This window comes from Lolium perenne, chromosome 4 (assembly GCF_019359855.2).
Source record: "Lolium perenne isolate Kyuss_39 chromosome 4, Kyuss_2.0, whole genome shotgun sequence".
In the NCBI taxonomy this organism is placed as follows: Eukaryota; Viridiplantae; Streptophyta; class Magnoliopsida; order Poales; family Poaceae; genus Lolium; species Lolium perenne.
The window spans coordinates 200394039-200421221 of record NC_067247.2 but is presented as its reverse complement, the minus strand read 5'-3'; the positions used below and the strand labels follow the sequence as shown (position 1 = coordinate 200421221).

The window sequence follows — 27183 nt, the reverse complement described above, 5'->3', positions numbered from 1 at the left end:
CGAGAAGTTTTTTCCGGGAGCACGAGGCGGCAGTAGGGCAGTAACGTTCACCCTCTGGACGTGGCCACGGAGGACGACGAGGCCATGCGGCGAGTGGCGTTCCTGTCATCGAGCGTGGGAGTGCGTGGCTGGCGGCGGCTTGGTCGGCGAGGAGCGGCGGATCGAACATCAGACACAGCGTGGCAGTGGCGGCGAGCCCTCCTTCGATCCTCTCCTCTCGGACACAGTTCTGCTCACCTCTCCCTCCACGATGCCACTCCACCGTCGTGGAGCGGTCCGTGGCTTTGATGTTGCTGAAGTCTGGATGACTGGATCCCGCGAAGAACTCCTCGCCCGCGTCCCATGTTGCTCAAGTCTGGATGGATTTTTGCCTTCGGTCGCCTCAGTCCGTTGGACCAGCAATGGATGGCTCAGATATGGACACAACGTTACTGAAGCTGAGTCCATCCCTCATCCCCTTCCCTCCGCTAACCGCCACTCGCCTTTTTCGTCTCCTCCCGCCGGGGAATCCACACTCCGCCCTCCCCGCCAGATTCCTCAGCCGGCGACGAGACTTCCCCCCTCCACTATAACTACCCCGAGCTCGCATCTGCTGCAACGCCTCGCCTCCATGCCGCTCCTCCTCTCGCCCCTCGTCGCGAGGACCCTCCACGCCCCGCTCCTCCCCGCCTCTGCCTCCGCCTCGCTCCTCCCCGCCTCTGCCTCCGCCTCCGCCGCACCGCACACCTCTCGCCTCCGCGCTCTCGGTAGTCAACCCCGCCGCGGATGCAGACTGGCGGTGGTGTCGGATAAGCAAGCGGCCGCGGTTGTGACGGAGGGGAGCGATGAAGGGGGACGATACGACGCGATTGTCGTCGGGTCGGGGATCGGCGGGATGGTGGCGGCCACGCAGCTGGCGGCCAAAGGGGCGCGGGTGCTGGTGCTCGAGAAGTACATCATCCCGGGGGGCAGCTCCGGCTACTACCGCCGAGACGGATTCACCTTCGACGTCGGCTCCTCCGTCATGTTCGGATTCTCCGAAAAGGTGAGCGACACAGAGCAACGCCGTTCCACTTCCTACTCAACTTAAATTTGGTAAGAAATATGACATGTGCTGTTATCTAGGGAAATTTAAATTTGATAACGCGAGCACTAGAAGCAGTTGGATGCAAGATGGAGGTCATAGCAGACCCTTCTACGGTTCATTTCCATCTACCTGGTCATCTTTCCGTTCTTGTGCATAGGGAGTATAACGACTTCGTCAAAGAGCTGGTTAGCAAATTCCCTCATGAAAAACAAGGAATCCTCAAATTCTATGGCATATGTTGGAAGGTACTGTCTTTATATTCTCTACCTGTATCTCATACCTTTGTGCTGTGCAAACCTCACAACTTACAGCTATGTCTCATATCAACAGATCTTCAATTCGTTAAATTCTTTGGAACTAAAGTCCCTCGAGGAACCTCTATACCTTTTCGGCCAATTTTTTAAGAAGCCTCTCGAGTGCTTGACTCTCGGTATGAAAACTGCATCCTTACAATTCTTAAATTAAAAAGTTCTGCTCCTATTTTTTTCTACAGAGTAATTATTTAGAACAATTAGTTAACTTAAGTTGAAATAACTGTAATCTCAAAAGAAATAGAAAAGTGATTTGCTGTGCTGTGAGAGGATAAGCTTGCCATCATATATAATGTTTGATACAAAAAAGTCATATTTTTTTCCTGTGAAGCAGCATATTATCTGCCACAGAATGCTGGGGATATTGCTCGCAAGTTCATAAAAGATCAGCAGCTGCTATCCTTCATCGATGCTGAGGTGTGAGATATTTGTGAGTTTACTCACTTGTTCATTTTTTTTTTCCACTCACATACATTTTCATTCAAGTTTTGCTGATTGAATAATCAAACTAACATATGGTGTTTGTAGTGTTTTATTGTGAGCACAGTTAATGCCTTGAAAACACCCATGATCAATGCCAGCATGGTAAGTTCGATGTTAATCTGTCAGACCTTTGTTTCAAATTCATTCAACCTTCACTTATCTCAAAGTCAACCTGACAGGTCTTGTGCGATAGGCACTATGGAGGAATTAATTATCCAGTCGGCGGTGTGGGTGGTATTGCTGTCGCCTTGGCAAATGGCCTTGTTGAAAAAGGCAGTGAAATACGTTACAAGGCGAATGTGACCAATGTTATTCTTGAAAAGGGAAAAGCTGTGAGTTCGTCTTACTGATTTCAAATATATGGAGTTTAGTTTTTGGCTTCTCAGCTGAACATTTTATTACTGCAGGTTGGAGTCAAGTTATCAAATGGGAAGGAATTCTTTGCTAAAACAGTGATATCAAATGCCACAAGATGGGACACATTTGGTAATTCTGCACATATATGTTTCAATGACACTTTCAATCTAGCAAGAGTATCTCTCTCATGTTTACTTGTTACAATGCCCTTCATCTGCTTCAACTTTGCCGTACTTTTGCTTCTCATGTTATAAAAATTCACAAGTGTGACACTTGTGTTGGTAACTTAATTAGTAATTACTGATATTATTCTGTCAATGTGAACTGTTTCATGAGACTTACTTAAGTATGGACTAAGTTTCATCCTTCAGGAGTAACAAATACGTCAACTTACAGGGAAACTCGTTAAAGTTGAAGAGCTTCCAGAAGAGGAGAAGAACTTTCAGAAGAATTATGTTAAGGCGCCATCTTTTCTATCCATTCATCTGGGTGTCAAAGCGTCAGTATTACCTGCTGGTACTGACTGCCACCATTTTGTACTGGAGGTAAGCACTAGGTTTTATGCTACTGGGTTACTGGGTATGCCACCATTGAGGGCTAGAAGCACTATCACATTAGTGGTGAATTTCATATGAACAGTTTAATCTGTAATGAGTTTAATTGTGAGGGCAACTGGCAGGATGACTGGTCTAACTTGGAGAAGCCTTATGGAAGCATATTTTTAAGTATCCCTACAGTTCTTGATCCATCCTTGGCACCAGAAGGACATCACATACTTCATATATTTACGACTGCAGGCATAGAAGATTGGGAGGTATGTCAGTGCTCTAAAATATAATTTCTATTGGAAAATATGACAAACTGCCTTTTGTATGAATGTAAGTATTGGTTGATGCTCATACTACTGCTTTACTTTCTTTGATAGAGTCTGCCTAGGAAGGATTATGAGCAGAAAAAGGAGCTTGTGGCAAATGAGATCATACAAAGACTTGAAAAGAAGTTGTTTCCTGGTCTTCAAGACTCAATAGTCCTCAAGGAGGTATCATCTTACAGTCCTTCCATGTTGGGATTCTTGATATTTTCAGTTATTTAAATTTTACTACTTCATATTTGAATTTGAAAGTGCTGGCGAGCATTCCTCAAATTGACAAGGGTGCATGAGTAAGTATGTAGTAGTTAGTTGCAAAAATATGACTAGCCTATTGATGATGCAGTACTTGAGATGATATCGGGAGATCAGCAGAACATCTCATCTCGTGAATTTATCACATTTTCTTGACTAACCAATTTACCTAGTTTACCTAGTATGAGGTAATATTTCTAGGTTAGTCGAGAACCTCAATCACTATAATTACCTCTAGTGAAGAGTGTTTGATACATACACCAACAGGAATAAGTTTTTGGGCATCAGTTAAATAAAATGGGTCGTGGGTCAACCCACCCCTACACACAAAGCTCTTAAATAAGTTCTTGAATTTTTTCAAATCATATAAACAATATCAAGTACTCCCTCCGTTCACTATTATAAGATGTTTTACTCCCTCCGATTCGTATTAATTGTCTCTAATATGGATGTATCTAGACACATTTTAGTTCTAGATAAATCCATACCAGCGACAAGTAATATGAATCGGAGGGAGTAGTTTTTTTTTTGGGAATGCATGTATCTAGACATGTTTCAGTGGGCAGGTTCGCTCATTTCCGACCGTATCTACTCCACATTGAAATATATAAAACATCTTATCATAGTGAACGGAGGGAATAACAAATAGTCAGGTTTTGGGTGTTGACCAATTTCTCAGTGTTTGTGCAACAGATTGTATTGTGCATGATAGACCACCATGCATTATCAACGAGGTAAATACATTGAATTAGGGGGGCTTTCATGGGCCAAATGTACATTCCTTTGATGCTATGCTGTGAACTTCAGTAGGCGTGTTTTGATTTGTAGTACTGTACTAGTATGTTTTCTAATACAACATACGATTACTATTTGGTTTGGCCAGGTAGGATCACCAAAAACTCACCGGAGATTTCTTGCCCGAAATGATGGTACATATGGACCCATGCCACGCGATAAACCCAAGGGATTGCTGGCAATGCCTTTCAATACTACTGTAAGTTAATAATTATTTGATACAGATTTCAAGATCTTCTTTTGTTAACCTAAGTGATGTCATCGGTGATATACTATTAGTAGAACTGAAGCTACAGTGTCTGATTTACAGTCAATAGATGGCCTTTACTGCGTTGGCGACAGTTGTTTTCCTGGGCAAGGTGTGATTGCTGTGGCATTTTCAGGGGTAATGTGTGCTCATCGAGTTGCAGCAGACATAGGTAAAGCACAAAACCGAGTTTTCACTGTCTCTTAGGAGATGTTATCTTAATGATTTTTTTATCAAAGGAAGAGTTTCTAGCATGAAAAAAAATTAGCTGCCAGGAAGTAGACACATCTTCTAGCTCATAGCCATCAGCCACTGTGGAACAATGTGATCTTTTGGCTGATTTGCTTTTCTTGCAGATCTTGAACAAAGGTCTCCTATCCTAGACACTGGCCTTCTTGGTGTCCTCAGATGGTTTAGAACACTCGCATAGACTAATGTGAGACGAAGACCTAGAGAGGTCTTATAGTTTGCACATAAGAAGATGGTCACAGCCTCACAGATGTCAGGGTTACCGCATGACCAGACCACAGATGTGTTGACCCGTCCGTACAATAACCCATCAGCAGCCTTTGTGAACCATTTTTGTTGCTGCCTGATGTACACACCCAGCTGGGTTTCAAGCCATGTTTTCCTGAAAGGCTGGAACGTCCAAGTGATTGAGAATATTGGATTACTATACCGTTTTTAAACTGTAACTGAACCAGGGATCTGATAATCTGATCATTTGTCTACTTGTCTCTGTGCGGCAAAGTGATCCTACTCCGCGCACAGTTGTATATGTCGCTGCAACAACCTAAGGCTGATCTCTGTGTCACGCTGTAACTTTCTGAAGATAAAGCAGATGTTCTGTCAATTTTTCATTTCAGTGTGAACGATAGCACTTTGTTCTGGGACCAAATAGAAGCTTGTGCAAGTCGGGTCATGGGGGCACTAGCCGAGAGTGGCAAAATGTAGGATGGGCTACATGTAGCCCGATTTTTTGAAAATTCGAAAACAACAATTTAAAACTTCAAAAAATACAAATAAAAATTCTAGATGTAGACAATGATTCATTGTTGTATCATTGTACCAAAAACTGTGTGAGATAATCTGTATTCCGGGCAGTGCAAAATTAACAAAATTGTAGATCTGAAATAGTGAACAGTGCAACTTTTCAAATGTCCCAAGATTCTCAGATTTTGTCATTTTCGTGTAGCCTAAAATACTGAGTATTTTGCTTTGAGATTTTGCAGATTTGTAGAATGTCATTGACTATATCTAGAATATTTCTCCAGGTTTTTTGAAACTTTAAATTGTTGTTTCCGAATTTTGTAAAATATCAGGCTACATGTAGCCCAGGAACCATTTGTGGTTTCCGGGCACTAGCCGCACTACAATGCGGAAATGCTACTATTCAATTGATGTTCACATAGATATCAACTATCCATGTAACATCATCTCCAATGCATGGACATCTATCAAGTACAGAAGTGTACTCAACTAGCCAAAATGTGAACAATTTTTAACTCGAGTTTTGAAGATCAAGGATCAATTTATATGATGTAAATTACAGTACATGGTGGTACAACCTTACAACAACGATGGGACCAATGTTACCCAAACTGAACTCTTCCAAAATTTTGATGCTGCAAACATGACAGATCATCATAGCCTTATACAAGGGAAAGAATATGCTTCACTCCATGCTGAAAGGCCCATGGACCCAAGTTCTTAAAGCAAAATCGAATGTGACTGCTCATGTAAACAGAATGAGATCAAATGTTCAGTCAACACTCCACAGACCTAGCTGCTGCAAGAAAATCAGAAAGAGAACTTGAATCCTCCAGTGTTGGCGTCTACAGCAGAATCCCAGAATGCGGTTTTCTTCTTCCGAGCAGCAGCCTTCTTCTGAGCTTCAACTTCAAGCTCACTAATTGTCCCAGGGTAAGCTGCATCTATTGCGTTCCGGAACTTGTCGTGCAGGTTAACCCTGTCCTTGGTTCCTGACACCAGTTCACTTGCATTGGGTCTCTTGAGAAAGTCAAGAACATTCAACAGGTTCCTCCTGGACATTTCACAAGGAAAGAAAGAGAACCAATTCTGTTAAGCTATATTTTTTTCTTGCAAATGGCACGCTACCTCACAAAAATAAGTTACACTCTGCTGAAATCATCCAGATAAAGAATTAAGCATTTTATTCATTCAACCGTGTAGCTGCCTCAGAAACAGAGCCTGCATACTGAGCTAATGCCAGGACTAGGCTTAATCTTCCTTAGTTTAAGCTAAACCTTAATCAAAATTATGTCATTGTGAAGAATGTTTCATGTATAAACTACAGGAAAGAAGGTTCTTCAACCAAAGAGAACTCATTTTGAAGATCAATATTTTTGTTAAATTGATAATAATTCATATCCGATATTCATTCAATCGTGTAGCTGCCCCAGAAACAGAGCCTGTATACTGATGCTAATGTCAGGACTAGGCTTAAATCTTCCTTGGTTTAAAGCCTAAACCTTAATCAAAATTACTATGTCATTGTGAAGAAGGAAGGTTTCATGTATAAACTATAGGAAGGAAGGTTCTTCAACCAAAGAGAACTCATTTTGAAGATCAATATTTTTCTTAAATTGATAATAATTCATATCTGACACAATGGCAACAACACCTATATCTGTCAATGCTGAAATGATATTCAACAACAAAAATAACAACAACAACACCAAAACCTTTTTCCAAGCACGTTGGGGTAGGGCTTTCAGTCAACAAACATATAGTACACTGAAGCAAAAAATATGTACGTAGAAGCTTAGAACCTAGGACGCTGTATTTGAGTTGAAGTAGTATTGAGATTAGAATTTCTTTCAATTCTGGCTGTGTACACTTCAGTGCCGAAGCTACGTTCTGATCATGATGTCAAACGACATCATGGAAATTTGATGAGCACCATGATTCTACCTATGATAATGACCCCACTTGCCCCAGCTGTCACTCGTTTTGGCCTTTTGACATTACCCCTGCCAATCATAGTGGTACGCTTAATTTGTGTAAGTGGCGTGGAGATCACATTTTTGCGAATGTGTGTTTGTACAAAAGGTACAAAATAGTACAACCATTCTACCTAGATGAAGGACAACAATTGCAGAAGCTTGTGTAATTGTACTTGTGATGGTTGCTTAGCAAGTAACGGCCTAACAGGCAATGGACATGAAGTGAAAAAAACATAAAAAAGAAAGAAACGTGTGCAATTTGAAATCTAACCTGCTCACATAGTTCTGAGTGATGGCAATGGACTCTTCGAGATTGATAACCAAGTGCCACCATCCATTAGGCACAAATACAATGTCTCCGGCCCGACATACACACTCAATCGGCCTCTTCTCCCAGGTTCTACACGCTCCGTAGAAGTTCATGAACCACTCCATGATAGACACGGGGCTAGTGACCTCTGCCCCATCGGCACTTGGGTGGACACCTGGTGGCGGCACCTCCGGTGGGAACATGACCCACTTTTTAGCCCCCTTGATCACAGCATTCCACGCCGATGTCGAGTTAGGATCTACATGGAACGATGACCCTGATCCCGCTGGACCAATGATAATCCACCGGTGATCCGGCCTCTCCTCCCCGAGCACCTTGAATAGGTCCTCCTGGAAGTACACCGGCACTTCGTAGTCACTCCCCATCTCTGGAACCTTCTCAGCAAACTTTGCATCAAATAGGTACAATGGCCTCTCCTCCTGCACATTGTCAGCATAGAGGAAGTACCTATCGAGTGGCATGCTCACTGGACCGACCACAAACTCCTTGCCAGCTGAGGCTTGCAGCAAATATTCCCTGGTCCATTTTTGCAACGCCGGCCAGGTATCAAGGCATCCCTCAAGCAGCACCGGCCAATTGGGCTCCTCGTATTCAGCGATGAATTTCTCCAGAGATAAGCCGCGGCGGCGGTCAATGGTGTCCCGGTCGAGCCACTCCGTCCGCATCTCCATGTTGGCGCATAGCCAGCTCTGGAAGAGGTAGTCCGAGTAGAAGCCTTTGATCTCCAGGGCGCGCGGGGGGCAATGAGCGCGGCCGGAGGCGGCGGCGATGTAGGTGGCGCGCCAGGAGCCGGCAAACGCGAAGTTCCCGCCGAGGTCGGCGAGGACGATGGCCCGCCAGAGCGGGTCGTGGGAGGAGATGACATAGAAGGCCTTGGAGGCCGCGGAGAGCGCGCCGAGGTCTCGGGCGGGCAGAAGGCCGAGAACATCGAGGATGAGGTCATCAGGGAGCGGGCGAAGCGCGCCGAGACCAGAGTCCCGGAGGTTGGCGCGGCGGGCGGCAGCGAGGAGGAGGTTCCCGAGCGGCTGGACGAGGCAACCTCCTCCTCCTCTACCGCCGGCAGAAGCGGTGGAAGCGGAGGCGGAGCTCTTGAGGTCGAAGGAGGCGTCTCCGCCTCCGGCGGCATCGTCGGCGGCGAGGTTCGTCGATTCGCTGGTCTTCTTGGGGTGGTTGCTGCCGCGGCGCTTGGGTTTGCGCTTGCGCTTGAGGGAGGGGCGGAGGCAGTGGAAAGCACCGGGCATGCTCGTTCGGGCGGACGGCGTCGGCGGCGGGAGGGGAGGGGAGGGGAGCGGGGTTAAGGTTTCGAAAACAGCCCTTCTGTGACGCAGATGGGTACTCCTACGGCGCGGACACACGTTGAGGTAATAATGGACGGCTGTGATCGAGCCTGCTAGTGAGCAGCTGGTTTTCGATACCACGTCATGAATGGTCACATTTTCTGCATTTTTATCATCGTGCTAAAATGTACTCCATCGAGGGTGGACCTGCATCCCCATCCTCTGCTACAGTAAATCGAGGGAGAGGGGAGGGCGACTCGAAGGTTCTCGGTCTCCCCTTCGCCTCTGGTGGCCGCTTCGGCGCCGCGAGGTGGAGGGGAGCTCCAGATCTGGCCGTGCGTGTATATAGTCCTAGGGTTCTAGGTGTGTGTCTCTGGCCGGCACAATCGAAGACGGTGGCGGTGGTGTCGGCGCTACGGAGGAAGGTCTCCCCCTCCTTTCCCTGTTCTGGTGAGGCGGGTGGTCTCGCTGCGGAGGTAGTGGAGCTGGTGGTTGCGCCGGAGATGACGACCAGTTCGTGGAGCTTTTGTCTCGGCTCCATCTCCGCGACGGCAAGGATGGCTCCATCCTCGCCGTGGAGTCTAAGAGTCCTGTACAGGAGCTGGCTTTGTCCGAGGCATCTGGATTGGGTCTGTGGGAGTTGGTGGTCGCCCTCGTATTCTGCTCCTGGTGCGGCGGGAGGTGGCGTTGGCGTGGCTGCGGTGGCTCGGGGAAATTCCCCGCCGATGTTCCTTCATCGTCCTCGATTCCGGCGGTCGCCGGATGTTTTCTACGGTTCTTCAAGGCAGCTTCACTGCGGACGTGCCCCGTTTGGCTGCGGCTCGGTGGTGCGCTTGTCGTCTTCGTCTTCGGCGGCTTTCGGGTGGTGCCGTTGTTCGTCGACAACAAGCTGTGTGGTGGATCTTCATTTTGCTTTCTTTGTTTCAGTGCGTGTGTGCGGTTTAATCTTCTTCAGCTGTGAACACGTACTTCTTTTCCCTCAAAAAAAAATGTACTACATCGAGTATACAACTTTTTTTTTGTGTGGGAAAACTTCAGTTCAGACGAAACTATTCCAGCATCCATCAGTTTGGAGGCTGGTCGTGAGGAAACTGGGTGCGAGGTTCATCCAACAGGACGTCTTCGCTCTCCTGCGTGCATCCTAACTTCGCCCACAGGTGAGCCGACACATTGGCTGTCCTCTTTACATGCTGAATAACAAAAGGAAAAAACGATGAGGCTAGGTGGCTAGCCCTTCTATTTCTAACAGAACATGTGCTACTACTGAGCGAGAAACTGTGCGCAGAGTCCTAGAGATTAACAACCTCTAAACACTCTATTTCCATCTCCACTCACGAAAAACCTCAAAGCTTGGCGAAGATAACCCCATCTCGAAGAGCTAAAGCCTCAGCAATCAAAGGATATGTAATACCCGGATATGGCTTACTCCAAGCCCCAATGAAGCCAGAAGATGATCTCGCGATCCCTCCTGCTCCACCCTTTTGTGCATCGAACGAAATACCAGCATTAGTATTGATCTTCACACACTCCTCATCAGGAGGCATCCATCCATGACCTGGCAAAATTCTAGCATGCTGGCTCGGAATATCCAGTAATGCTAGAGTATCTCTCGTCAACTTCATAGAATGATCTGGATCAAGGCTTTGTCGTGAACCATATTAGAGCATCTCCGGTCGAGTCCCCAAACCGTCCCCTAAAGGGATTTGGGGCGCGCTAAATAAAAAAACGTTTCCAGCCGCGTCCCTCAGAGCCTTTTTTTGTCCGGCGCTCCGAACCCGTCCCCGCCCCACAGGGGATGCTCTAGGCACGCCGGACACAACGAAAAGCGAGGCGGGCTCCCACCTATCGGCGACTATTTCCATAAACGGTTGGTTCACGCCTTCCCTCCCGCGCCTCCCACCCCTCCTCCGCCGCTGGATTTGCCGGCCGTTTTGACGGCTGATCTCTTCTGAGAGTCGGCACTGTCGTCGCGGCTGGCACTCTCGCCGGATGTTTCGCCGCCGCCACTTCGCTAGCGCGTCCCAGAATGCGGCGTCAAATCCTCCCCACCTCCGCGCACACAAGGTGTTCGACGACTTGCCAGGTAGGCACAATTGGCCACTGTTCGTTGCCTCGTCTTCCGCGGCGCAATTTTAACCATTGATTTTGCTTCAGACATGAATAGCAACGACGAGATGCTTGTCCGAGTGTTGGAGGAAGAGCAAGCTTTCGACGACGACCTCTGGGAGCATTTGCTGATCATCGCGTTCCTCCAGGACATGCTTGACGTCGAGGCAGAGAAGAGGAAGAGGCCGCGCCGCAGAGGATCAAGGCCGGGGAGAAAGACGTCGAAGCCCCGACAGAGGATGGAGGGGCATACCATGCTGCACAACGACTACTTCGCAGATGAAGCAACACAGGCCGACTTTTGTCAAAACAAACTCGGCTCCATCAGGTCAGAAGAATTCCCACTTTGCTGCGCGACAGGAGGCTTGCAGGAAGGATGTCGAGCGGGCATTTGGTGTGCTTCAAGCTCAATTTGCAATTGTCCGGTACCCTCCCTAAGCTGGTCTCACGATCAAATGTGGGAGGTGATGTAGGCTTGTGCGATCATGCACAACATGATCATCGAGGATGACTGCAAGAATCATGCCATGACACATGTTGGTCCCTATGAGTGTCAGGACCCTCTTGCGGAGGTTGATCATGAGTTGCCTGCAGATTTTACTGATTTTCTCGCCATGCATGCAGAGGTTCGTGACAGCAATGTTCACGATCAACTTCAAGCTGATCTCGTTGAGCATATGTGGAGGATCAAAGGATTATCAGCAAATGCCGCGGCACCTTGATCTAGCCCTATTTATTATATTTATTTAGTTGTTTTATTGTTTGTTGTATTTTAATTTGAAAAATCTCCGTAAACATATTTATTTGTATGCTATATTTAATAAATGGTTGTGTTTCCAAAAACCCTTTAAAATTTTTTGGGGGGCGGCGTTTGGGGACGCGGCTGGGGAGCGACGTCCCCCAAACGCGGCACGAACAAAACACGTCCCCCAAACGCTCAATCCGGCGCCGTTTGAGGGACGGTTTGGGGGACGCGAATGGATATGCTCTTATTTTTGGATGTCTAAATAGCCCACATTACCGTCACAATCCTGGGTCGACCCCCGGGAAAACATAGGGTCGCAGATGATATCTCGTACCCATGTATATGGATGAAGCTCAGGCAATTTGAGTTCCAGCAGACCTCTTGCTTCAGTCCAGAATCTTTGAGCATGATAGCACGTTACGGATGAACCTCGCTACCCACGGGGGTAGCTGCACACCCCTCCCCTAGCCAACACGTGTCCTATTGGTCAAACCTCATTATTTCCTCCCACCTGTTACTGTACTCGTGCTTAACGGTTAATCTGATTAAGCTCCCCTCTCCCCACCCCCCAAATCCGACACATCCAGCACCTGTGCGAGCTCTCCCAGACCTCCTTGGCGTCAGAAGGAGTTGGGCGTGGTGACGGGCGTCCCTAGCTGCTTCGTGCGGCCGCGAAGGGAGCTCCAACCCGTCCCCTTTCCCCGACGAGATCCACGGTCCTACAGTGGCGGCTGCTCTGAAGCAGTGGACTAGGCAAGGCCCTGACAAGCTCCAACCCACCCCCTTCACCAAGGAGGTCTAGGAGAGAGGCAGGGGCACTTCAACCACGGTCAACCTCGAGCGCGCCGCTACAGAGGATCTCAACCGCTGTAGAGCGCGGGCCACCGTCGACCTCCTCTGTCCGATCCCCAACCCGATTCGGTCTCCCACGGTCGCACCAAAGTCCCTAACGATACAGTCCCCTGTTGAATCCGTGGTTGGCGGAAGAAGTGCGATGGCGGAGGAGCTGGAATCATGGCCGCTGCCCTGCCTCTGCACCGAGGTGCTGTTCGTTCTCCATGCGGACTCCGTGCGCTAAAGTGGACGAGAAGCCAAAATCAAAATCGTGTCTGGGCCAAGGCGCTGCGGTAGTGCAGCGCACGCACGCGCGCGAGGAAGCGGGAGGCAAGTGCAGCTTGGTGGCTTGTGCTGCTAGGAAAGCTAGCTCGCGCTGGAACGACCGCGGATCCCGACGAGCTCTTGAGCGGCGATTATGGCGTGTCTTGCTTCCAACCGAAGGGATTTGCTGCCGCCCCTAGATCTCGATAGGTTCTCTGCCACCGGTCCTCCTCTACGACTGCTGCCACTGGATCCCGACGGATTCGCTACTACTAGAGCGGTACGAATCTCCATAAGAGGCGATGTGGAGAGAGGGCGGTCGCTCAATCTGTTGGCGGCGGCCAAAATCGATTCTTCCGAAGCTTGAGGGGGAGGCAATGGCGGACGAGCTCCGGTGATGTAGCGGCGACGGCGGTGTTCAAGGGTAGGGGGCGCGTTGTTCAGGAGGTGGCCGTGGGCGTGACGGAGCTGGTTGCGGGTTAGGATGTAGCGGCGGCGGTGTTCTTTCCGCTACAGCGGGGTGAAGCTCGACGCAGAAACGATGGTGCGGGGGATTAGCTGGGTGGGGTTAGGGGATAATAAGCAACATCAGTGGTTCCAGGAATAATCAGTACGAGCCCCGCAAGACACGGTCAACACGCGCTCTAACGAAAAACGAATCTCTGTGCAGATCGGACGACAACGCATGGATGCGCAGCTACCCCCGTGGGCAGCAAAACCACTCTCTAGCACGTTATTAGAGCATGAATCACATCCTCATTCGCCGCCAGACAAACCTTACATCTCGCCAATGGCGCAATGTGTCTATACTGCAGCGTGCATTCCACCGGTAGGATACCGCGAAGAACACACCACCACAAATGATAAGGGGTTGCCCGATCTTCTCAGTAAGCACGGTGGTGATGATGATCACGGGATGAACACAGTGGAGATAACTTGATGATGATGTAGATGATAACTTGTATGACGCAACGAGATCTCTCGATTGGTCCTTGTCGCCAATGCAACAACTCTCAACCCTGCAAGATATTCGCAATTGCACACACTTGCGCACGTAGCCGCCGACCACGAAGCGGTAAGTTGCAACCGTCTAATTCCCAATGGAACAACAGATCACACAAGACTTTCAGGGGTTCAACACCAAATCGATGCAATATGGTGTAGAGATTCAATAGAGTTGCAAAGCAATCAACTATGAACTAGGGTTTATCTTAAAAGTGGTCTAAACCTAATTTGGGGGCGTCCTGGGCACTTATATAGGGGTTCAGGACAACCTCAGGTCGAAAAGATACAAAAATAACTGACCCAGAATAGATCTGGTCGAGACAGACTCGGACTCGGCCGGCCTGGGGGCCGGTCGACCGGGCCTGGGACCGGGCCAGTCCGGTTCAAACCGGGCCTAGCGCCGGGTGGTGACCGGGCTTACTGGATAGTGCCCGGTTGGCACGAGTGTAGCGTCCGGTCTGCGCCGGGTTGATCCGGCGGAGCGTCCGATTGGACCGGGCCTGGGACCGGGCGCGCCGGCGTGGCGGCCGGTCTGACCGGGCCTCGCGCCGGCCTGGACTTCTTCTTCTCCCCTCGCGCATGCCTCCCTCTCCTCCCTCGCGCTTCCATGGGATGTCTTCATGTCCAGCTTCATGGCCAGCTCCATGTCCAGCTTCACGTCCTGCTTCTTGTCTAGTTGCTCCTCTTCTCCTCGTGCGATGCTTCTTTCCTCTTCATACCTGATCATACATAAGTAATACGACTTAGGCAGTATAAAGTTCTCATCGATCAAAGTATCACATAGGAACAAGTTCACCTGTTGCTTAAGTAGCTTCGCACGAGCGCGTGTCATTGGTCCAATCCTGACTTCATTGGACTTGAGCTTCATAGCAGCATCGTCTTTATCTTGCAATGACGGAGGTAGTGGTGTAGTAGTAGGGATGTCCTCATCATCTCCCCCCCTTCAAAAGGTGTCGACCTCGACGCTCCAAGGTCTTCTCCGTCATATGGTGTCAAATCAGCCACATTGAAAGAATTACTGACACCAAACTCATCTATTGGAAGATCTATAGAGTAAGCATTATCATTGATCTTGGCAAGCACTTTGTAAGGACCAGCACCGCGAGGAAGCAACTTGGACTTCCGTAGCTTCGGGAACCTATCCTTGTGAAAATGTACCCAGACCATATCACCAGACTTGAACAATATCTCCTTGCGCTTCTTGTTTATCCTTGCAGCATTGCTCTTGCCTTTCTTCTCTATCAACTCTTTAGTCTTGACATGAATCTTTCGCATAAAATCTACCCTCTTGGATGCCTCCATATTTACTCGCTCATGTATGGGCAAAGGCAACAAATCAAGTGGAGTAATGGGTTTGAAACCATACACCACCTCAAAGGGACACAACTCTGTGGTAGAATGTACCGCCCTGTTATAAGCAAACTCCACATGCGGCAAACAGTCTTCCCACTCCTTCAGGTTCTTCTTGATCATGGATCTCAACAGTTGTGACAATGTTCTATTCACCACTTCAGTTTGACCATCAGTTTGGGGATGACAAGTAGTACTGAAAAGTAGCTTCGTCCCTAGCTTTCTCCAAAGCGTCTTCCAGAAGTAGCTCATAAACTTCACGTCACGATCAGAAACAATAGTCTTCGGGACTCCATGTAGACGTACAATCTCCCTGAAAAACAGGTTAGCAATATGCGACGCATCGTCGCTCTTGTGGCAGGCAATAAAGTGTGACATCTTAGAAAATCTATCCACTACCACAAATATCGAATCATGGCCTCTTTTAGTATGCGACAAACCCAACAAAAAATCCATACTAATGTCTTCCCATGGTATAGTAGGTGCCAGTAAAGGAGTATACAAACCGTGAGGCTTCAGCTTGGACTTGGACTTGTTGCAAATAATGCATCTCTTCACATACTTGTCCACATCCTGCCTCATCTTTGGCCAATAAAAGTGGTCAGCTAGCATGAGTAGCGTCTTCTCACGCCCAAAGTGACCCATCAAATCTCCAGCATGTGATTCCTGCAATAAGAGCAAACGCACAGACGATTCTGGAACACATAGTTTGTTAGCCCATCATGTATGTGATATTTTTCCCATGCTTTACCAATAGCACACAAGCGATATGGTTCAGCAAAATCATGATCAGTAGCATACAAATCACATAGTATCTCTAATCCAGGAATTTTAACATCAAGTTGAGTTAATAGCATATTCTTCCTAGATAAAGCATCAGCAACAATATTATCTTTTCCCTTCTTGTGCTTAATAATGTATGGGAAATACTCAATAAACTCAACCCACTTAGCAAGACGCCTATGCAAGTTAGATTGAGCATTCAGATATTTTAAAGCTTCATGATCAGAATGTATGATAAATTCTTTTGGCCACAAATAATGTTGCCAAACCTCAAGAACTCTAATTAAAGCATACAATTCTTTATCATATATAGGATAGTTCAACTTAGTACCAGAAAGTTTCTCAGAAAAATATACAATTGGGCGACCCTCTTGCATCAACACACCACCAATTCCAATACCAGTAGCATCACATTCAATCTCAAATTGCTTATTGAAATCAGGAAGTGCAAGCAACGGTGCAGAAGTTAACAATCTCTTAAGTTCATCAAAAGCATGATCTTGGGCTGTGCCCCACTCAAAAACAACACCCTTTTTAGTTAATTCATTCAAAAGTGCAGCAATAGTACTAAAATTGGGCACAAATCTTCTATAAAACCCAGCAAGAACATGAAAACTTATTACTTGACTCACATTCATGGGAGTAGGCAAATTTTGAATAGCTTCAATTTTAGACACATCTACTCCTACTCCATGTTTAGAGACAACATATCCCAGAAATGTGACCTTATCTTTGCAAAATGTGCACTTCTCAAGATTAACATAGAGTTTATTATGACGCAACACTTGCAAAACATGTCTAATATGTATAGTATGATCAGATTCATTGCGGCTGTAGATCAATATATCATCAAAGTACACAACCACAAACTTGCCAATAAAATCACGCAAAACATGGTTCATTAGTCTCATGAAAGTGCTAGGTGCATTAGTTAAACCAAAAGGCATTACTAACCACTCATATAAACCAAATTTTGTTTTAAAGGCTTTCTTCCATTCATCCCCCCCTTTCATCCTAATTTGATGATAACCACTACGCAAATCAATTTTAGAGAAAACAACAGCACCACTCAATTCATCTAGCATATCCTCTAAGCGGGAATAAGATGACGATATCGAATAGTAATGTTGTTTATCGCTCTACAATATACACACATGCGCCATGTACCATCTTTCTTAGGAACTAGAATAACAGGAACAACACAAGGACTAAGGCATATGCGGATATAACCTTTGTCGAGTAGCGCTTGTACTTGCTTCTGTATCTCCTTCGTCTCGTCGGGGTTTGTTCTATATGGCACCCTATTGGACAGCGAAGCGCCGGGGATCAAGTCAATTTGATGCTCAATACCACGTAATGGTGGTAGTCCTGCTGGCACCTCCTCCAGAAACACATCGCTGAATTCCTGCAAAACACTAGAAACACCAAGAGAAATAGGGGTCATGTCGTTAGAAACCAGAACCTCACCCTTGTACATGAGCACAAGAGGCATGGCGGTAGGATCCTCACTAAATTCTCTCATATCCTCTTTAGTGGCTAATAAGACTAAGGAATTCACTCTCTCACTTTTCGTTATATCACTCATGGTATTACAATTCTCTCGCCTATCTAGAGGTGCATACTCCAAGTGTACTTCAGTCTTCTGACGAGATTCATTGACAATTTGCTGTGGTGACATAGGCTGCAAGTTAATTTTCTTGCCCTTGAACTCCAAGTGATATGTATTGGCACGACCATTGTGTTGCACATAACGGTCATAGAGCCAAGGCCGACCCAATAGTAGGTGACCACCGTCATAGGAACCACATCAAAATCAATGGAATCCTTATACGGTCCAATCTCAAACTCAACACGCACCATGTGGTTTACCTTCATCTCACCATTGTCGCTCAACCACTGAATATAGTATGGATGCAGGTGCGGTAGATACTTCAACTTCAGCTTGGTACACAACTCCTTGCTTGCTAAATTGCGGCAACTCCCGCCATCAATAATGACCTTGCAAGCCTTGTCAGGACCAACTAAAGTCTTTGTTTGAAACAAATTGCAGCGCTGAGTAGATGCACTTGGCAACACATTAAGAGCACGCTGAGACACAACAATAGTGCGAGCATCAGACGGATATGCATCTACACCATCAGTGTCATAGTCATCATCGTCTGGAGCATATGGATCAAAATCATCTCCAGTCTCATATTCATTGTCTTCATTAACAATCATAACTTTGCGGTTAGGACAATCTCTCTTGAAGTGACCCTTGCCACCACATGTATGGCAATTCATATCGCGGTTGCGTGCAGTAGAGATGCTAGAACCACTCGTACTCGCAGCAGGTTCGGACTTCTTTGTGTTGGGCACATTGGAGACCGGCTTGCTAGACGGAGTAGAAAACTGTGAGGGGCGCGATGACGATGTTGGCGCCGTAGATGGGGGCGCCCTTGACGTGTAGCGCCCAGCTCCCGTAGCACGACTTTTGATTTGCACTGCCTCAGCCAACTGTGCTTCAGTTTCTCTTGCATGATGTAGCAATTCATTCATAGTGGTGTAACTGTGATAACGAACAATGCCTTTAATATCATACTTCAAACCATGAAGAAAACGATGCATTGTCATCTGAAGTGACTCACGGACACGACCACGCTGCATAAGCATCTCCATCTCCATGAAATATTCATCAACAATATTCACACCTTGTCTCAATAGGGTCAACTTATCATATATTGTACGCAAATAATTAGTGGGAATGAAACGAGCGGTCATAATGGTCTTCATCTCATGCCATGTACGAACGGGCAGCTCGTTATCTTCTTGACGAGTACGTGTAACTCCATCCCACCAACGCAATGCATAGCCATCAAATTTCGAGGAAGCAAGCTTAACCTTCCTATCTTCAGTATAGTCATGTAAACGCCATAACTTCTCAATTTTCAGCTCCCAAGTAAGGTATTCTTCAACATCAGCTCCTCCTTCAAACTTGGGTATGGAGAACTTGGGCTTACCCAATCCATCTTCTTCCTCAAACCCGCGACCATGGCGTCCAAGTTCAGTAAAACCACGCCCACGGTTACCACGTCCAACACCACGACCAGGTGCTTCATCCTGAAGATCAGGGTCTTCTGCTTCTTCTTGTTGCTGTTGTTGTGTAAGATTGTCAACAGCCAATTGCAAAACTTGAAGACTGCGCTGGATATCCGTCATTTGATCTTTCATTGTAGTGTCGGTCTCACTAGTAGCATCCAGCTTCTGGGAGATCCCTTGGACCGTCCCCCTAAGCTCATCATACTGAGTGCGGAATTCACGTCGCATCTCATTACGAAGCGCTTCATACTCCCTCCATGTGATGATATCAGCGGAATTCTTGTTTTCCTGGTTAACAAATTTGGCATCACTAGCAGACATGGTTAGTAGGTTAGTGCACTAAATCAAAAATATATGGTGGTACTCTCACAACTCACTCAAAACTGATAAGAAAAGGAAATCTTGCTGCTCCAAAGTGAATTAGTGTTGCTTACCACTTGTAGTAACAACTAGTGCACAGATGTAGCGAAGCGAATATCAAGGGTATAAGAACAATCACACGACAAAGCAGGATATATGTGGGTTGTAGGTAGGCTACCTATTTGTACCAATAACAAGATCTAGCGCTGACCGTAGACAACCAAAGATACTCACACAAGGCGATTGTAACATCCCAAGATTTCAATAAATAAAGAAAAGGAGTTTCCAATATTCAAAATTTAGAACCAACAAAAACTTTTATTCACACATGTGCTTATGGACATTTTGCAAAACTTTGATCTAGGCCAAGTTAGCTTGTGCCATTGCTTGTAGAATGTTACTAAACACTTACGAACACTTCTTGAATCAAAGAAACTCAAATCAAATCAAATTTGAAATCAAAATGAGCTCACATAAGATAATGGTCAAATCTGCCATTTATAACATGACACCTACTTTGAGCCTCTATATTAAGAGATTTTTAAACTAAACAATCTCAACTCTTTGCACCTCATCCAAGACCACATCAAGGTGAACAACTTTGCCCAAAACCACCCCTGCAAATTCTTGCCCAAATTCAAATTATGATCAAGCCAAGTGGCAACATTGAAACAAAAACAAGATCTTACACATTTTGAATTCTTGCAAACCAACTCAATTTTCAACACCACCACCATCATTGTGTGCCATTTAATATATGAATCAACTCCACCAAAAATCATTTCAAAATTTGAAAGTTTCTCTCTTGCGGCCATTGTGTCGAACACTTGGTGGGCAGGAATCACACAAGACACAAATCACTATTTTGAATAGTGTTCTGGCCCAAATTTGATTTGCATCTGATCCTACATTGTCTCCTTGTCCCCTCCAACACAATGTCCCTACTCTGAAACCCTAGACATGACCAATGTGGCATGGACATGCCTATGCCGGCCATGCCATGCATTGCACCATGCCATATCTAGCCCCTCTCCTCTCTAGCCTTGCCAACCATGTCCCTCTGCTCCCCCTTGCTCCCCTGAACCCGCTGGTACACGTCCTTGGTCAAGCAGAGCACGACACGGCCCAGACCAGACCGTGCCCACGACGGCCAGTGTCGCCAGAACGTGCCAGCCACATCGACGTGTGCCCGACAGAGCGCGCCAGGACGCCGTGACGCGCCACTGCCCTAGCCCTCGCCTAGCCTCCGCACTGCACCGTTTCGCTTTGCCACTGCTCCGCGAGCATCATGGACACCCTCGCTTCCCCGACCGTAGCCCGCCGTCGCCGGAGAAGGAGCCGAAAGCCGCTACGGCCGCGCAGAACATCGCCTGCTCCCGACCGTGTTAGGCACCGCCCAGCCTCGCCATTACCACCAGGAGGACCGCCCGGACATGCTGAACAACGCCACGCCCTCGCCTAGCTCGCTAGCACTCTGTAACGCCCGCGCCATGGTCGACCCTATCCACAGAGCCGCGGCACCTCCAGCCGCTATAAAAAGGGGACTCCCCCGCTCATTTCTTCCACACCACCTCACTCCCCTCTTCTCACTCGATCTCCTCCACCTTCTCCACCTCGACATTGTCCACCAGAGCCCGTCAATTTCACCGCCGGAGCCCGTGAGCCCACGCGGAAGCTCGCTGGAGATTAACGCCGCCCCATGAGACGCCGCCGGTACCAGGAGCTTCACTGTCGTCGAGAACGTCCCCGCGCACCTCGCCGAACCTCGCCTGAGCATCGGTGAGCTCGCCGACCCCCAACCCTCGCCGCGCCAGTACCTCTCTCTCGCCGGAGGTGACGACGACCGTGAGCCGTCCGATCCTAATCTAATTGTGCGTCCCAGAGCAGCCCTTACCGCTTCGCTGTTTAAGTGAGGCTGACCAGTGGAGCCCGCTGTCAGGAGGCCTGCTAGCGCTAGACGCGAAGTGGGTCGGCCCGTTTTATTTTTCTCTCTGTGGCCCAACTAGTTTCCCGCCTAAGCCCAGTAGTTTAAATTCAATTTCTCAAATTATTCAAATTGCTTACTGGTTCCATATTCAAATTTGAATAGAATCAAATATACTTGACCAAATTTAATAAATTATATATATTTGGAAAGCTTAGAAAATTATCTAAATAACTACACTGGTCTCAACCCTTGACTCATTGTAGAATTAATGTGATAAAAATAACAAGGCAGGGCCTTTTCAAACTTCAAACATTTATTAAAAATCAACCTTAAATGATTTTGAGTTGATTTCAACTCTCAAAAATCACATTTCATATTGTCTATCTGAATATGTAAAAATATGACATAGTTGTTCGTATGATCATGGTCTAGATTAAATAATGGCTCTATGGCTATTTCTAGTCCATTTAAATTATCCAAAAATATTTATTAAATCATATGAGAGGTATTCTCTCCTTTAAATCTTGTCTCAAGTAACTCAACATGAGGTACTGACCATGGTCTATTTAATCTCATATTGAATTATTGGATGACATTAAATCACTACTATGTTAGTATTAAATTGCATGAGGGTATCACCTCATTTAAATCATTCTCCCAAATGATGATTCTGAAGTGTTGACCTTGGTCAACATGGGTTCACACATTATTATTTGAGGAGATTAAATCTTAACAAGATTCAATGAGAGGAAATTATTTCTCAAAGAACTAAATAGAAACCCTAATCAATATTTGTAATGAGAGGAAATTATTTTTCTTAAGAAGAAAACCAAGTCAACCAACATTATAGTAATGTTGTGATGCTAGATTAGCTTGTGTGAACCTTGTGTGTGCTTAGTATAGATCTTAAGCTTTGATTGGTGATTGTTATCTTGTATCCGTTTTTAGATGCTAGTACCATTGAGTACCAGGAGGAGGAGGAGGAGGTCTACTTCCAGGGAGAAGAAGACCACTTTGATCAGTACACCAACCAAGGCAAGCTAATATTCTTGCAAAGTGCAAAGCTCTACCAGAGCAAGGCACACTCACCTATTACTTTATGCTTCATGATCCCATCCCAAGTTTTATTCTTACAAGATTTTACTTTGATTATTAAAGCTTAGTTTTATAGTTAACTTTGGTCTAAATATAGAGTACTACAAGAGTATCAAATTTAGCCTAGAGCAATCAAAGCTAGTTAGCACCCCTCATGACTAGTTGCTAGCACTAACAAATAAAAGTGACTACTCTAGATGGGAACATGTGAAATGAAATGACTTTGAAAGATTTTCAAGGTGAATATGACTTGAATGACATGACGAATTTGATAAAAACTGATGGTTGGGTTCGGATGCGATACCATTCCAATTATTTAGTACCCCCACAATACCTGATTATGGGTAGGGCTTAACTAGAAGTTTATGTGTCTTAGTATGGGTTCCCTCTAAACAAGCGTCATAGGGGTTATGCCGAGGCTGCCTCCGTTGAAACTGAAATGATGTGAAATGACGTGAAATGAGGTGAATGTCCGGCCCAAGTCCTGTGCAGTTCCCAGGCTGACGGTTTGTCTTCACTGGGAGGCCAAGCTCATGAGGAGAGGTGCCTATACTAGGATATGTAAGTGAAAGGTTATGGTTGATGATCCGCGTACTGAGTTACGATTATTCAGGGTTATCCCTGACGGATGTAATCAAATGTTGTGGCACAAGAGTACAACCTCTGCAGAGTGTAAAACTATTCGAATAGCCGTGTCCATGGTTACGGACGATTGGAAAGGCCATACTGTTCCGTCGTCAGATGTTTTCCTTACAAAGGAATGATGAATTGAATGGTGAACTTGACTTGAATCACAACTGAGTTGTGGGAATGACACTAATGTTCCTGCTTGAGTTAGTTAGCAATTGACGAGTCTTTTACTAAATGCTTATGAACTAAAATTGGCTTTATGCAAATAAACCTAGAGCTTAGCACCCCATTACTAAAATTGATAGTACTTACATTGGTATTAGTTTGCGAGTACTTTAAAGTACTCACGGCCGTGTCCCTGGCTATTCAAATGGCCAGACTATGAAGAGGAGCAGCAGTATCAGGATGACGGACAGCAGGACGTCTACGACAACTAGGAGTATCTTCTGACGTCAAGCGTTGGCCTGTGGATTAGATAGTCCACTACTACTACGCTTCCGCTATGTATTGTGTTCGTTGATCATTAGATCAACTATTTGTGTAATATTGGATCATGTGATCTACTTTTGTAAGACGACTATGGTTTGTAATGAATGATGACTTTATGATATCAACTGTTATGTCTCGCAACAACAATCTTCCTGGGATTGCGATGTATGGCATAATAGGCATCTGGACTTAAAAATCCGGGTGTTGACAAGTTGGTATCAGAGCCATTGTTTGACCTTAGGAGACCCTAGTTAGAATGGACATTCTGAAAAACTTAGTTTCAAAAAAAACAAATGAAGTGAATATGTCTAACAAAATTAGTCACTCTCTTTTCCTTGAGATCTTTTCAAAATAATAAGTCATGCTCTTCCTTATGAATGTACATAAAATTTTGACACACTTGTTCACTTCTCTAACTTACTTATCCAATTCACTTTCAGATGGAGCACTGATACGTCTCAAACGTATCTATAATTTCTTATGTTCCATGCTAGTTTTATGACAATACCTACATGTTTTGCTTACACTTTATAATGATTTTATGCATTTTCCGGAGCTAACCTATTAACAAGATGCCGAAGTGCCAGTTCCGGTTTTCTGCTGTTTTTGGTTCCAGAAAGGCTGTTCGGGCAATATTCTCGGAATTGGACGAAACAAAAGCCCACGATCTTATAATTCACGGAAGGTTCCAGAAGTCCGAAGGGGAGACGAGGAAGGGCAGCAGGGGGCCCACACCATAAGGCGGCGCGGGTGGCCCCCTGGCCGCGCCAGCCTATGGGGAGGGAGCCCCCTGGCCCCTCCGACTCTGCCTCTTCGCCTATATAACCCCTCGTGACCTAAAAACTTGACACGGATTGACGAAACTCCAGAAAGACTCCAGGGACGCCGCCGCCATCGCGAAACTCCATTTCGGGGGACAGAAGTCTCTGTTCCCGCACGCCGCCGGGACGGGGAATTGCCCCCGGAAGGCATCTCCATCGACACCACCGCCATCTTCATCGCCATTGCTGTCTCCCATGATGAGGAAGGAGTAGTTCTCCCTCGAGGCTAAGGGCTGTACCGGTAGCTATGTGGTTCATCTCTCTCTCCCATGTGATCTTTATGTGATCATGAGCTTTGTATCACTATTAATCTATGTGCTACTCTAGTGATGTTATTAAAGTAGTCTATTCCTCCTTCATGATGTAATGTGGACAGTGTGTGCATCATGTAGTACTTGGCGTAGGTTATGATTGTGATCTCTTGTAGATTATGAAGTTAACTATTACTATGATAGTATTGATGCGATCTATTCCCCCTTTCATAGCTATTGTTGATAGTGTGTATGCTATGTTAGTACTCGGTCTAAATTGCAACGGTCTATTATGCTCTAGAGGTTACTTAAATATGAACTCCGAATGTTGTGGAACTTGTTAACTCCGGCTTGAGGTGTGCTCTTGTAGCCCTACACAATGAATGGTGTTTGTTATCCAACAAGAGAGTGTATGTAGCACAAGTGAAGAGAAGTTATTTATTTGTTATGTGATCAATGTTGAGAGTGTCCACTAGTGAAAGTATGATCCCTAGGCCTTGTTTCCGAATATTGAAACTCCGTTTATTTACTATTCTACTGCATGTTTACTTGCTGCCATAGTTATTTCAGATTGCTATTACCACTCATATTCATCCATATCACTTGCATCTTACTATCTCTTCGCCGAACTAGTGCACCTATACATCTGACAAGTGTATTAGGTGTGTTGGGAACACAAGAGACTTCTTGTATCTTAATTGCAGGGTTGCTTGAGAGGAATATCTCTGACCTCTACCTCCCTGAGTTCGATAAACCTTGGGTGATTCACTTAAGGGAAACTTGCTGCTGTTCTACAAACCTCTGCTCTTGGAGGCCCAACAACATCTCTGAGGAATAGAAGCGTGCGTAGACATCAAGCTATTTTAAAAGCGCCGTTGCCGGGGAGGTAAGGTAAAAGGTATTCACATCCTCCGACTACTAAGCTATTTCCTAGCACTGTTGTCGGTGTGTGAGTGCTCGAAGATATTTCCTTTAGATCCTGCAATTATATCTTTTTGTTTCTTGTTTTCACTAGTTAGGCTTAATGGAAAACAACAACAAATTGAGAGATCTTTATGAACTTTATCTTGAATTAGGACATGATGTGTTTGAAGAGAGAATTAAAAAACCCATGGAACTTTATATGCATGCTAATGGGAATGTTATTAGTATGAATGCTTTGAACACCATTGTTGCTAATGCTATGGAAAATTCTAAGCTTGGGGAAGCTGGTTTTGATGAGCATGATATTTTTAGTACCCCAAGTTTTGAGGAGAAAATTTTCTTTGATGATACTTTACCTCCTATTTATGATGATTATAATGATAGTGGTATTTTGGTGCCACCTACTATGGAGGATAAAGGTTATTATGAGTATACCATGCCTGCAATTTATGATGATTACAATGATGGTTATGGTAGTTTTACTCTCACTATTACTAATAAAATTGATTATGCTTATGTGGAGAGTAATGATACTTTTATTCATGTGAATAAGAATGCTTTATGTGATACTTATATTGTTGAGTTTGTTCATGATGCCACTGAAAGTTATTATGAGAGAAGGAAACATGGCTATATGCATCTTAATAATATTAAGTTTCCCCTCTTTATGTTGAGAATCTTGAAATTGCGCTTGTGTTGCCTTCCTATGCTTGTTGCATTATGCTTACATGACTTGTTTATTTACAAGATTCCTTTTCATAGGAAGTGGGTTAGGCTTAAATGTGTTTTGAATTTGCTTCTTGATGATCTCTTTTGCTTCAACTCTTATTTCTTGCGCGAGCATCATTAAAATTACTGAGCCCATCTTAATGGCTATAAAGAAAGCACTTCTTGGGAGATAACCCATGTTTTATTTTGCTACTGTTTTGTTGTGTCTTGGAAGTTGTTACTACTGTAGCAACCTCTTCTTATCTTTATTTTATTGCATTGTTGTGCCAAGTAAAGTCTTTGATAGTAGGGTTGATACTAGATTTGGATTACTGAGCAGAAATAGATTTTTTACTGTCACGAAATTGAGCAGCCCCGTCTGTAGGTAACTCATAATAATCTACCAATTTACGTGCATGATCCTCAGATATGTACGCAACTTTCATTAAATTTGAGCTTTTTCATCTGAGCAAGTTAAGTGCCCCAGAAAAATTCGTCTTTACGGACTGTTCTGTTTTGACAGATTCTGCCTTTTATTTCGCATTGCCTCTTTTGCTATGATTGAATGGATTTCTTTGTTCCATTAACTTCCATAAGCTTTGGGCAATGTCCAGAAGTGTTAAGAATGATTGTGTTACCTCTGAACATGTGAATTTTTGATTATGCACTAACCCTCTAATGAGTTTGTTTCGAGTTTGGTGTGGAGGAAGTTTTCAAGGGTCAAGAGAGGAGGATGATATACTATGATCAAGAAGAGTGAAAAGTCTAAGCTTGGGGATGCCCCCGTGGTTCATCCCTGCATATTTCAAGAAGACTCAAGCATCTAAGCTTGGGGATGCCCAAGGCATCCCCTTCTT

General features: G+C 45.5%; 2 protein-coding genes across 2 annotated transcripts; one reads left to right on the top strand and one right to left on the bottom strand.

The window, feature by feature from the left end:
- Positions 1-451: 451 nt before the first annotated feature.
- LOC127295171 (prolycopene isomerase, chloroplastic) lies at positions 452-5242 on the top strand. The gene is made up of 13 exons (XM_051325071.2): positions 452-1024; positions 1105-1311; positions 1397-1496; positions 1712-1794; positions 1906-1962; positions 2040-2192; positions 2268-2346; positions 2614-2762; positions 2897-3031; positions 3143-3256; positions 4224-4334; positions 4446-4554; positions 4739-5242. Exons 1-13 carry the CDS (start codon positions 611-613, stop codon positions 4810-4812), a joined length of 1785 nt encoding a protein of 594 aa, XP_051181031.1. The 5' UTR covers positions 452-610; the 3' UTR covers positions 4813-5242.
- Positions 5243-5893: 651 nt separating this feature from the next.
- LOC127295172 (arginine-specific demethylase JMJ22) lies at positions 5894-8963 on the bottom strand. Its single transcript, XM_051325072.1, has 2 exons — positions 7620-8963; positions 5894-6426 (listed from the first exon to the last, which is right to left on the bottom strand). The coding sequence occupies exons 1-2, from the start codon at positions 8918-8920 to the stop codon at positions 6183-6185; spliced, it is 1545 nt and encodes a 514-aa protein (XP_051181032.1). The 5' UTR covers positions 8921-8963; the 3' UTR covers positions 5894-6182.
- Between the last annotated feature and the right edge of the window lie 18220 nt (positions 8964-27183).